General features: G+C 26.8%; 1 protein-coding gene across 5 annotated transcripts in view; it reads right to left on the bottom strand.

The window, feature by feature from the left end:
* Positions 1-2,700: 2,700 nt before the first annotated feature.
* Mef2 (myocyte enhancer factor 2) overlaps positions 2,701-14,359 on the bottom strand; it is a 364,222-nt gene continuing 352,563 nt past the window's right edge. For all 5 annotated transcript variants that reach the window (XM_067052185.1, XM_014424937.3, XM_067052186.1 and 2 more), the window contains 9 exons: positions 13,871-14,022; positions 13,543-13,746; positions 13,290-13,448; positions 13,061-13,202; positions 12,576-12,769; positions 10,544-10,722; positions 10,208-10,356; positions 8,597-8,715; positions 2,701-7,868 (listed from right to left, as the gene is read on the bottom strand). In XM_067052185.1, coding sequence (XP_066908286.1) covers positions 8,627-8,715; positions 10,208-10,356; positions 10,544-10,722; positions 12,576-12,769; positions 13,061-13,202; positions 13,290-13,448; positions 13,543-13,746; positions 13,871-13,924 — 1,170 coding nt within the window. In that variant the 5' untranslated portion in view covers positions 13,925-14,022 and the 3' untranslated portion in view covers positions 2,701-7,868; positions 8,597-8,626. The remainder of the gene's footprint in view (positions 7,869-8,596; positions 8,716-10,207; positions 10,357-10,543; positions 10,723-12,575; positions 12,770-13,060; positions 13,203-13,289; positions 13,449-13,542; positions 13,747-13,870; positions 14,023-14,359) is intronic.

Genomic DNA, 14,359 nt, shown 5'->3' with positions numbered 1-14,359 from the left:
TTATATTTAATTTTCTTTTTTTGTAATAAAAATAATACAATCCAAGTCCAATGGCTGAAACCACTATTACGTCCGCCATGTTTGCCTCTCTGAATAACACTGACATGTGGATGGCCCGCACTTGGCTCGCCGAGCATTTGTACGAGCCTCCGAGCCATGGCGAGCGGCCAACATGTGGATCCACCTTTATATATATAATTTTTTCTTCCTTTATTTAAAAAAAAAATTATTTATTATTTTTAATTTGTATTTATTTATTTACTTTTTATACTTGAAAATTAAACATATGGATATATATCTATGTATAAAATACAGGTGTTAATGACCAGCAGGTTTTACACCTTAATTTCGAAACAACCAACCGACCAATTACTAGAAAACAAAACTTACTACTGCATTAGGATATCAAGAGTTAATTATTTTACATAAAATACACTACAGTGTCTTTGAAAAATTACTATGTATAGGCTTATATAGCATAGGCTTTGTATGAATTGCTGAGTGTGAATAGTTCAACTAAGCTGAATCTAGACACCAAGCAACCTCCAGATTTATAAGGCTTTCTTGTGGTGCACTATTACAGGTGGCTTTTATTGCCTCTTGTGGTGCACTATTACAGGTGGCTTTTATTTTTCTGGCTACTTCTGGTAATGGAAGGAAACAATTTAAGAAGACTTGAATGAGAAGGAGATTCCCCAGAAAAAAAAGCTACCAACAAAGTTATTTTAAAGGGTATTTTACCTTAAAGCTTACTGGTAAATGAAGAAACCATCATCATTATGGGAAGTGTCCCTATGGTGAAAGAATCACCACCAGAACCTCAAGAAAAAAATTCCACTGGACAAAGGACTTAGAAGAATACAATCCAGCACAGAAAAAAAGGAAAGCTAAGAGAATAAAGATTTCATTGGGGTCATCCGAGAGACAACCAGTTGGAGTAGGAGCTTCTCCCTTAACCATGTCCAGTAGAGAATATAAGAAAGGGCAATACTTCTTTCTAGATGCTTATCCTGTTGGTGGTTTTAGACAGCAGCTATCTAAAACTCTATCCAAATTGAGCTCCCTAACTTAATCCTCAATAATGATCCTTAACTTGAGAAAAATAACAGGTTTTCTCACAGGCCACTGTTCAGTAAAATAACATTTCAAGAAGATGAAATTGGAAGAAGATTCCACCTATTGCCTGTATCTAGAGAATGAAGAAAAGGCCAAACATACTGTTTGTGAATGTGAAGCCCTTGCCTACTTCAACACTTAAACCTGAGGATATTGCTAGATCTAACCCTAAGGACTTAATATACTTCTTTAGAAGGATAAAATTCCAATGGAATCTCTAAATAAAGGGGGATTTCACAAAAGATCCAAGTGGGGAGTGGTGAAGTAAGGTTTCCCATTCCTTAATTTAATAATAATAAAAACAATAATGATAAAATTTGAAGTCCAATAATAAAATACAAGATAGAGAACACAAACTATATAAAAAAAGCTAAACCAATCACAGAAATTCAATCAACTCCTTTGTGATTTTTTTGTAAAAATATCAAGTGCAGATATAATTTCTAAAATGTCAATGCACTAAGACAAAAAACTACCTTTTTTAAAAAAAAGTATGAGTTTATACTAACTAAATTGGTCCATTGGTCACTGAGGAATACAGCACACCCTCGTCAATGAAATGGTTTACAAATATACTTCTTCTTTTCCAAGGTTACTCAAATTTCTCTGTATTAAATATATCCCATTACGAGCAATTAATCATGTAAGAAAGCCACCTTATCCTCGAGATAAATGTTTGTTTAGCTGTAACCTAAATTTGGGTGGCTCTGAGTTGAATAGTGTAGGTGGGTGACCTTATATCTGAAATATGTTTAAATATATAATAATAAATTATGATTAAACTTAAACTTATAAAGGTCATTAAATGTGTAATTTGACCAATAAATAATTGTGTAATAAATTTAAAAGCCCTTATCATCCAATGAAATATAATTTTTATATGATATTTACTTTTTGATTATATTTTTAAGATAATTAATGTAATGAAAAATTATTTCCAAATTCTGTATACATTTTTTAATGTATAAATACATATAAAAAAAATCTGCACCAATACAACCAATTAAGTTTTGGATTCACTCCTACAATTCTGCAATGAATGCTCGACCCTCAACACACTACTCTCCGAAGGTTCAGCCACCCATTTTACATGAGGCTGGTTGTACTTCCAGAGGATTTTGCCGATGGATAATAGTTTTATTTTAAATATGTTTATCTGTACTATTAGATAAAAAAAAGATTGTTTTCAGCTTAAGCTGGGCTCGAATAAAGAATTAAAAGTCCAGTGGCTTATCCAATCACAAGACCACCCAACTCCTCCCCACAAAAAATAAATATATTTGTGTGTATGAATAGTTTTTTCTTGTGGATTCAACAGATGTAGCAGATCTTTGATCATGTTAACTATCATGTCACCTTGGTCTATTTCTTTAATATTAATTACATGTAGCTCAATGAAAATTCCATTGATCTGAAGTCCATCTGGATTTTTAAACTTTTTCAAGGTCCCATAAAAGTCCATTTCAGTAGAATTACAATCACTTATTAAAATATACCCGTAATGAACATTCAGATTATTTTAATTTCTATACTTTGGTAGTAACAAAACTTTATTTAGAGAATGGGTAAAGAACTGCTTCATAATAAACAATACTTGACTGATAAATATATTACCCTTTTGGTACAATCATTATAACTTCAAAACAACCTAAGACAAAACCAGACACTAGATAAATGTTACCCTTCCACAACATAGTATTCATAATATTGTTTTCTTATTGCACTAAGCTAAAAAAATCAAAAATAATAATAAATAAAAATGAAGGGTAAACATATTTTGCACCAACTCTATTACAACGTGAATATACTTTCGTAAAAATATATTACATTTCCTTGTTCAGTATGTACAACTCTAGTTCATATCCTAACATTTATTTATATATGATTTTGTTATAACATTATATATAAATAAGAAAAATATGAACACTACTCTGTTATAACATGTTTCTGACAATAGTACACAATTTTAAATTCAATGAAAATTATATCGTTTGATATGTAAAATCATATTTTCTATAAATACAACTCAATTTATAATCAACAAAACAAGATAGATCCATACAAGATAGCAAATAGTAATTTATTTACACATAAACAAAAACTTAATAAAATAACAGTTGATTGATTGGTGATGTATATTCGTTTAAAATCAAGTGAGTTCAATATGAAGAAAGTAAAAATGGTAAATACATTTTTATATTTTAAATCTATATCTGGTTGGAGTGTTACCAAACACTCCTCTAGTCATTTTCATGTCATATTACTCTTAGCATTGTTAATTAATTGTATTATAAATCCAGTGGGAACTATCAATTATAAAAAAAATATATATATTTTTGGATTTAAAAATCATCTCATAAATATGTATATTTAAACAATGAAAACGACCAAAATATTTATCCTTATATACCTATTTATGTATACAAGTTAACTGTTAATAACAATATACATTTCTCTCATTAGAAAAGAAAAAACTGAATGAAAAAGCGAATATGATATAAGAAGAATTAGGTACATGATATTTATGTGGCACAAATAAAAAAAACTAAACTAAATATTTGATTAATTTATACATTATAAATATATCTCTTACTTTCAAGTAAATAACAAAGATTGTTGTCAGTAACACTGGTTTATAATTAAAAACGAAGTGATATTGAGCAAACATGTAAATGAAGTATACTTTGTGTAACATTGTCAAATTACATGCTTGCGATGGTTGAAAGACAACCGTGATAGGAAATTACACTATTAACTTCACTGAAATGTGAAGTTTAATAAGGCAAAGTGATTTTGGACCAAACATGAGCCATCACACCCTGTTTTTTGATAATAACTTAACTAAATATAAGCTCTTAGCTAAAAAAAAAAAAAAATAAAAAAATAAATTAAAAAAAAATATGAACTTCCTCTTTCTTCACATATATTTATGGTCTATACATAACACATCAGTCAGAGGACACTAAAATGTTTCATTTTCTAAAGCTTAACATTTAATCATTATACACAATGTGTATAGAAATAACTGTGGGTGTTTAATGGGTTACAGTGTACATCAAATTGCATATTACTGTGAAGATAAATAAATTTTTAAAGGTTGCAACAAATCTAATAGAAAACATTTAGCTTTTAAACAGTAGCACCATCCCAAGATTAGGATTTATTAAATAGAATATGTGTATTATACAACAACTATAAATAAAAATACAGCCACTAACTCCCTATATTTAAATAACATTTGAATATATACACATTTAAAGAGAACGGGGAAAGTGGTTGATTTGCTTATGAAACTAAACAAAATTTACATTTATTTATAACATTTATACTAAACTTGGCTAAATTTTTATGACACATTTCATGGCATGTTTTTTCTAACAATTTTTTTACATAACTTTTTTTTCTTTAACAGGAGACATTAAATGTTAAGACACATTAAGTTAAAACTACATGAAGTGATTTCTAATAACTACATTACATTTTTAAATAACATTAAATAAAATAGGTTCAAAATAAAATGTGAATATTGTAAAACAAAAAAAAAAAAAATTACATTGACAAATCAACTGAAATTTTTAAAAAGTTAAAGCCTGTCAGTTTTCTTAAAAATCAGTAGTAATGGTCTCAACTAATTTTTTTTTTATTAAAAATATATTTTTAATTAATAACAATAATAATGAATGGCCTTGTAATAATTCAAGAATAAAACGTTAAATGTTTAAGTAAACATTTATTATATTATTTATTTATTTTTTAAAAATATGGCCACCAATCAAATATTTGTAAAAACATTTAATTTAGTTCAATTAAACTCTAATTGATTTTTATTTACAAGTCCGAAGAATTGTTTATTAATTATCATTTCACTCTAACTGTAACAATTACCACAATTTATATATTTATATTACAGCAATATCAAACATAATCCTTAATTTATGTTCGACTAAATTTAAAAATGATAGAAAAATTCCTAGAGTAAGGTAACCAAAATACCATCTTTAGATTACATAAATGGACAGTGATAAATATCAATGATTAGATTAACTTTAAATAATAAGATTCTTTCTGGTATTTTCATAAGACTTCTTAACATTTGTAGAACTTTTAAAATATATAAATTCAGTACAATACGTTTCTAGATAATAAGCTCATATTTATCAATCACAAAAATAATGAATCTCTTTTAATAAATATAATTTTTTATATGAAAAATATCTTTACCTAAAAAGATGATCAATTTATTCCATGAAAAATTATTTTTTGATGATTATTTTTTATTCCACAAATATTTTCTAATGGCACAATGATAATAATATTATTAATGCCTTAAGAAACAGAAAATTTGTTATATGAAATATATAGCAAAGAAGATTTATACAATAAAGATAATCAAATAAATAAAGTCTTAAGAAGATAAACTAATGATAGGACTGTACAAGAAATTTCATTAGTTTGATTAGAAATTGTTTCTTGTTAAAACACAAATAATATGTATTATGAAAAACATTAAATGGGGTGCCATTTTCATTCTTAAACTGTAATATTAGTTTCTGATTTTAGAATTATAAATAATGATTGAAATAGTAATATTTTATCATTATTATGTTTAATTGGAGGAATAATATACATGTTCAGGAATCAATACGTGCTTGAATTTTATATTGGGGGGAAGGAGGAAAAAAAATTAAATTTCTTCAGAAGGAATTAAAAAGCATTATTGGGTGTAAAAGTAATTTGAATAGAAGTCAACATTAGAAAAATGCAATGATATCAATTTTGGAAGACACCACAAAAAAAGGATAATTGTCAAACATCTGATTGACTCCAATTAAAAAAAAAATAATAAAATAAAATCCTATCCTAAAAAGTTTATAAATTGTCAAAACGGTAGTTACAGGGAATTGATGGAAAATCACACATAGAACTGCAGAACATAAAAAATACGAAAGAGGAAATTATACTATTCACCATATTATGGAAGATACTTAAAAGAGGAAGAGTTTGAACTTCAGTAAATACCTATGCAATGATTTAAAATATATGGTACTATCTAGACTGGAAAAACTACATGATATCTGTTACTGTTCAAGTATTCAGATAGGCACTGATTAAGGCTTGAGAATCAAAATGCAACACTTAAGAAGTACAATTATTTACACAAAAAAAAATGTATATATATATATATTGTTAAAGAAGAAAAAAAAAAAGTGCTTGCATTGGTAAATAATAGTGACTAGTGATTTTTCCTACAAACAACATTTAACAAAATTAAAAAAAAAATATTGTGCTTAATGTCACTAGTCAGCTGTGTAAATGTAATAAGCACAAATGACAACTGGGCCATTCAAAAGCAAAATTATCTAAACTTTTGGAAACCTTATTCTTTATTACTACAATATAAAAATAGATAACTATTTTTCATGTTTTCTAAAAGATATCACTTAGGCTGTGGAAAAGAATCCTGATCACACAAATATTAAACTTATTTGGCTACTGACTAGCGCAAAAAAGTAGGTATCACATATCTTAATTTTAATAAAAATATAACAATTACATAAAACATAAACAGGCATCTTTACTGGATTAGATTTAGACATATACACACTAGCTGATATATATGTGTATATATATACGTGAATGTATACGTTTATTTAAAATAAAACCTAATCATTGTAGTTATATCAGTATCAAAATTTAAAAATGATGAAAATTTAGTAGTATATTTCTAATTACAGAGCTGACTAATGATATCAATTATAATGGTGAATGAAATAAAGACGATAAAATATTTTTTTCTATAAAAAATTAGGTAGGATATTACAAAAAAAAAATGTAAATATTAATCATATAAGTTATATAACATATTTTCAACCTTTAGGTTATAAATACAATAAATTTCAAATTACATTAATGCAAGGTACAACAGTGTAAAATTTTATGAATCTACAATGATAAAAATAAAAATATCATTTCACTCTTCTTTTCAAGTTTAATGAACAATGAAGCACTTGAAAAGACAAGCTGAACTAAATTGAAGTAACAATGATTATAAAAAAATGTAATATCTGTATATTTTTTATACATATATTTATATCATAGAAAAACATGAACATCTAACATATCAGAAATATACAACATATATTTTAGGGTAACATCAAGAACTACCTATTTAACATGTATAATACACATTACTATTTAATAAAAATTTTTACATAAGGAAGAACAGCAATAATGTGAGTAATTTCCACTTGAGAAATCTTCACTAAATTTTTGAGAGAATGCCAAAAATTTGGCAAAATACACACTAATATATGTATATATATAAATAAATAAATAAATATATATATACATGCATGTATGTGTTGATTTCAAAATTGTAAACAGTAGCACATTTCCCAAATTGTGGCAATATATAAATGTATACATATACATATATATTTAAAATTTAAACTTAAACATAGTATTACAATAAAATTTACCACCTTTTAACAATATTTTAAGGCATGTAATTTGGTTCACAAAAATCTAAATGTATTTAAAGTATACATTCCTTTTAAAAAATGCATATGAAAGTGAGCTCAACTTTATAACTATCAATTAAAGATGTGTTTATTAGACACTCATATTTGAGTTTTGTGAGTGTTTGAACTGTGAAAAAAATGGCACATTACACTGTGGTCACGATTGCACAAAGAATCTAATGAGGTAACCACTATAGCACGTCACTGCAAGTCATACCTCTCTGCGTCCATCTGGAATAAAAAAAAAAATTATATATTTACATGCATTTATATCTATATGGTATGAGTATCACAAGTAATATCATTAAAATAATATAAAACGGAATATATGAAATTTGTATAAAATAAAGAACAATGATAAATAGTTACACATAACTACCAACCAAAACAGCCAATACCTATTAATAATTGATCAACACAGTTTGTCCATTAGTTGCATTAAAAAGGGATCATGAAATTGAGTAAGAATTTTATTGCACACGGTTACAAGAATGGAATACTTAAGTATTCAAAATCTTATACTGACAAACACATATTTAAAAAAATAAAACAATGTTTTATGGAGTATGTTATATGTTCAGTGCAAATTTTACTATGCATTTGAAAACACGAAGAATGTAGAATGCACAAATTAAAAATGATAGCAGCTATTTTTTTTTTTTTTTTTTTTTTTTTAATTTAGTTAATTTCAACATTTAGAGAATTTTTAAATTATTTTCCATATTTATAACATAAACTGCTTCCATTTCTCGGTCAAATAATGTTTTTCTCACAAAGCCAGTTAATACAAAGGATGGTTAACACACGAAAGGCTTACAGGGGTTCTACTGTATTTGAATAACACAATTTTTGTCTCACCTTTGATTTGTTTTTTAAATATTCCGTCTCCCCGTACCCCCCCCCCCTATCAAGATTAATAATTTCAAACAATATTAGTATAAAAGCATCATTAAACTTACTACAGAGGATAGCAGAGAGTTAAATGGTGGCTATGTACTCCAATTATCTCTTGGCCTTTTACTCATAGGACCTCCATCATATTCATGCCTTTGGTCTCCTGGTGATGTTCCCATTCCTCCTAAAATGTATTTCATATATTTTTACAAGTCACAATAAATAAGCAAATAGAAAATTATGTTAAAAAGAGCACAATAATATTCACAAGTAACAATAAGTAAACATTAATGCCATGAAAATATTATTATAATGCTATTGCTAAACATCTTGCAAATGCCATGATTTAATAAAAATTCAATTAATATATGTTAAAAAGAATACACATTTTTTGAGTTTTTCTAATTAATTCAGTAAAACATTACAACCTATCTGAGGGCTGCTACAAAAAGCTGTCAACTTAAGTAAAACAATTGATTATCTATGATGTCCAAATATAATACAAAATAAAAGTATTTCAAATTGTTTCACTGATATATTTTTTCTTATTTAAAAAAAAATCATTAACGTATCAAATAAATTGTTTTGCATAACCAATATAACATAAATTTTAAAATTAAAATTTCCTAAATGGCTTTTCTACATATTTAAAGAATCAAATCTTAGTATTTCTAATTGTTAATAGAAAAAATAATTAAGTTTTTTAATATAACATTGCTAACTTACCTATTCTGCACCAGTATCATTCAGTGGATCATAAATTTAAATAACCACAAATATTTTTGTTTATAGTTTTACCCAATTGATAACTGTTTTAATAGATTGAATGATAATAGTTACAATACAAAACAACATAGTGGAGATAAAATAATTTAATTGATAATAGTTTTAGTAAAAATAAAGACCAAAATCCAGAAATGGGTACTATCAATAATATTTATCAACTTAAATGCTTACGTGTAAAGATTTACACCATTAATCATAACAAAATAAAAAAAAAAAATTTATGTGATATTTTAGTTAATGTCCATTTCTAAAATAGGAAAAAATAGATCAATGAAACATAATTTGAAATAATACTTTTTGATTATACAATTGATTATATACAATCATAGAAAAACTTATTTAAACAAATATTGTTAAATTATAGATGCTGAAGAGGGGGATGCAGTATCCTCGAAATGTCTACGATATAAATAAATAAATTAAGCACCATTGCGTTTTAATTTTTGACCTCAGGGTAGGATAAAATGTTGTAAAATAGTTAAGGTTAAATGGTGGAACAAATTTAAAAATCTTTTCTCCTGAAAACTACCTTCGGGTTAACATTTATAGATGAATACAGTTGATATAAAATGAATATTTGTTAAAAAAAAAAAAAACAAGATATTTTAATTAACCTATACATTCACTCAAAGATGATTATTTCTGAAAAACTGTAGATATGCAATTAAAATTGGTAGGATTTTGTTTCTAAAGGAGATTAATATTAATTTACTAAGTTGTAAGTGTGTATAACATGTAATTTTACAGATATTAATGGGTGAAACCTATGAAGCAAGTCAATATACTAGGCCTTTATTCAAAACATTGAGATTACTACAGTAAATCAACATTAAATATATCAATAATGAATAATTTTGAAAAAGCATTTTAAAAAAAATATATAATCTTACCAGGAGGAATGTGATGACTTAATGGATGAGGCAAGTGACTTAAAGGGTGATCCCTTGGAGGTGATATTGGTTCACTCTTTATTCTTACAGAACGAGGAGATGGAGAAGAAGGGGGCGGGGAACTGCTGACACCAAGATGAGGCAAACCACTGCAAATCAAAATCACGTTAAGTAAATATAAAATATTTCAATAAAAAATATATTTCAAAAGAATTCAATTTTCCAATCTTATAAAACTTAGGTGCAATAATATAAAGTGAAGCTATAACAAAAATATTATCAATAATAATTAAGTCAAATAACAGATAAATAATGAAGTATCAACTCTTATTATACCTTGTATGAGCTATCGATGAAGTAATAGATGAAGTCCAGGACAGAGCCGAGGCGAGACCCATTTCTGGATTTGAAATATCAGTGTATATACCAGGGAATGAACCAAGAACAGGCGTTTGTAGTGCAACCACAGGAGTATTAAGAGAAGTGCCAACACCACCTCCATTTCCTCCACCACCCTACATAATAATCAACTAGGTTTTAAGAAAGTTAACATTTTGTGAACTAAGCATTTACTAATAACTATTTACTATATTTATAAAATAAATACCATGTGATTCAAGATCTTCATAAATATATAACAAAGATGCAATGTTTTAAGAGATTAACTAGGACACAAGGAGCAACAAAGCATTATTTACAGCATTTTAATCAAACTGACAGACAAGTTCAGTGAATGGTAAAATATTTTGATTATTTTAATGTGGTCTTTTAAAATAAATCTACAAAACTATTCTTTTCATCAGAATTTTGTTTAAGCATGGGATATGCATAACCATTTACAACTCGTCCTACTTTACATTCAAAGTAGAACTTATGAAATTTATAGCTTGGGTTAACCATAAAATGAGAATTTACAGTAAGCCCGGGCGCTACTATTCTTAGAGCTGTGGCAACTAAAATTAGCACTTGTACAACTAACAGCACATCCATAACACTGGAAAAGAAACACAATGATTCAACTGATTCCTAATAAATGAATACTGTTCAATATTGTTGTTCAAAATTCTCACTTAATTATATTGAATAAATAAACAAATAAAATACCACAAATATCAGTTAATATAATTATTTATTGTGAATCTATTCTTACATATCTCAACTAAAGATTAAATTATTTAGAGCTTCAACTAAGAATAGAATAATTGGTTGAAATGTGGAAAAAATAAGGTTGAATATGTTTAGGTATTAAAAAAGTATTACTAACAATAAATTTACCCATAAAGTTCAGTCACTTTATTTATTATGAGCTATTTAATTAGTATATGTAGCTGTATCGCATAGATATCCCACTTAAGCCAATCAGAATTGCTTACAAGATAATTACTTTTATAAGATGATGCACGACTACACAGTTAATACCACATCTGAAAGAATTTAAGACCTAGATTAAAAAAAATTAATATCCTTTTAACTTCACAACATTTGATCATATATTGTTCCAATCTATGATCCATGGACTTTCATTGCATTACTAAATATGACAACAACAGGGAAAATATAAATCTTTTTAGGAATTTGAAAACTTCTGGAAATATGAAATAGACCCAGCAGAGAAACTAACAACATGCCATTTATGTAAAAAATAACTTTTATGGGGATTTCAATATTAGCTCTTGCTCATTACCAGCAAATTTATTGTAGCAAAAAAAAATCAGATTAACTAAAAGTATGAATATAATCTTAAAATGTGCTAATGATATAATCAGTGACAATATCAAAATTTACAAAGTGGGATAGCTGATTTGTTTTTCATAAAACAAAAAAAAAAAGTGACAAAAAGTTAAAACCAACATATTACATAGCAATTCAAAGTGGAGAATAAGAAAACCGAGGATGCAATGAACTTTTCAGTTTTTCCAAGACAATCTAATTCAACATAGACCTGATCTATTGTTTACTAGTGCATGCTATATGCTTAAAAAAATCCACTTCCTCAAGGTATAAAATAATCTAATCTAAAAACACTAACTATAATGAATATTACCAATAAACTGAACATTTAAATATATTTTTAAACATAAATCAAACTATCTTAATTAACTTGAACCCTAAAATATACTAGATTTAATTGTCAACTTAATAAGAAATGTTTGCTTAAACTTATTTAAATAAATATGTATTTTATAACACAATAAAAATAATGTAGCTTTTACAATATTTGCTATGAAGGGTGGATGAGTCAAACATTATTTTAAGTAGGAGTTCAAATTAATTAATTTTTAAAAGTCAAATTCTGATAATTTAAAGACAATAAAAAATTTCAATATTAAAAAATATCATTATACAAAAGAAATAAATTAAAACCCACATCATCATGAGTATTCGGTATAACAACCCTAAGATTTGTCCGAGATGGTGCAGGTGAACTGTGCTTAGGAGGAGGTGGCGGCGGTGGTTTTCCTAAATGACTTCCTGGTGGACCTGGTGATGGTGATCCACCTAAAGGTGAAGCTGAATGAGGGTATCCATTACTCATTTCAAGCATTCCGCCTGATGGGTACACTATAAGGAAGAAATATAAATAAGTAAAGAAAACAAGGTATAAATGATTAACTGATTTATTAGCAGTTAAAAATACTTTAACAGAAACATTAAAAAAAAAAAATACATATCTTCTTTTTAAGAATCAATTGTCATGTCAATTTGAATGAAGAATTGATAAGAAACAATTTCAGCATTGATACAGAAAGTGTTTTTTTTCAGAATAAATATGTAATAAGGTAAATTAAACACAGAAGTTATGGGTTGTTTAAATTAAAAACAGATGAAGGAAATATATATTTTAGAAAATACCTGAATCAGCATCTGATGAAGATGGTCTAGGACTTAAACTTGTATTTTGACCCATATGAGGGCTTGACTGTAATAAGTTTGAGTCCGAATATCCCACAGGTACAGTTACGGGAAGGTTATGAGAATAGCTCCCTTGTCCCACCTTCAAGTAACATAACAAAAAAAATTAACAGAAATAATAAAAAAATAAAATAAATATAATGAAATTAAGATAGGAAAACTTCCATACCCTATTATTCAACTGATTACCACGCTGCATCATCATCTGAAATTCTTCATCAATTTTGTTATATTTTGCTTCAGTCCTAGGTGTTAATTGATATTCTGAGTCTCCTTCTGGACTATCAGGACTGCAAGCACCATTTTTATGTTCTTTTTTATTCAATGCCTGAGAAAAAATCAAATATGGATAATATTGCTATAGAACAAGAGTGAAAACAGTTTTAAATTATGAGAAGAATTAAAGAAAAAAAAGATAATACCTCTATTATATTTTTATTAGTCAGAGACTCATGAGGTTCATTATATTCAGTGTATTTCAAGAGAACTTTGTCCATATCAGTACTAGCATACTGGTATAATTTGTTACTACTGCTGAATATGATGAGAGCAATTTCACAATCACATAACACACTAAGTTCATAAGCCTTCTTCATAACACCAAACTTCCGTTTGTTGAATGTAACCTATAAAAAATGTTTAAATTCTTGAAATTCAGTCTTTAATATATTTAAAAAACAATAAAAATTTATGCTTGTAATAACCATAATGACAATAAGCTTTAATTTGGAATATATATAAAAATATTACCTGTCTGTTACGTTCATCTGTAATGCGTGAAATTTGAATTTTTTTGCGTCCCATGTTGTTCAGCTGATAGGCCTCTGGGGCAATAAACTGATGTTTTGCAATCCTGAATGTTTCCTATGTACACTAATTCACCTCAAGCACACCCTTATTTCCTGAAAGAATTAAAATACAAATATATATTAAAATGGGAGAATTTATAAATATATTAAACAATCATAAGCTGAAATGAACTCAATAACCCTATGGCATGAATTCTATTTAGTTTGCTTTTTATCTACCAAAATGAAAATATAATAGAAGGTAAACATTAAAAGTTATTTCATCCTTGATTCTGAATATTTAACTTTTGTTTATCGAAAATAATCTAATTATATATTAGATAGATAATCTTAATAACTTAAATAAGGTCCTTTATTCAAATGTCCTACCAGCTGAAACCCTTATTAAAAAATTGCTTAAATATCCTAGAAAATGTACACAGCAATATAT

Source organism: Halyomorpha halys, unplaced genomic scaffold (genome assembly GCF_000696795.3).
Source record: "Halyomorpha halys isolate HHAL.00 unplaced genomic scaffold, Hhal_1.1 Scaffold27.1, whole genome shotgun sequence".
NCBI classification, from domain to species: Eukaryota; Metazoa; Arthropoda; class Insecta; order Hemiptera; family Pentatomidae; genus Halyomorpha; species Halyomorpha halys.
This window is presented reverse-complemented; position numbering and strand designations above follow the sequence as displayed.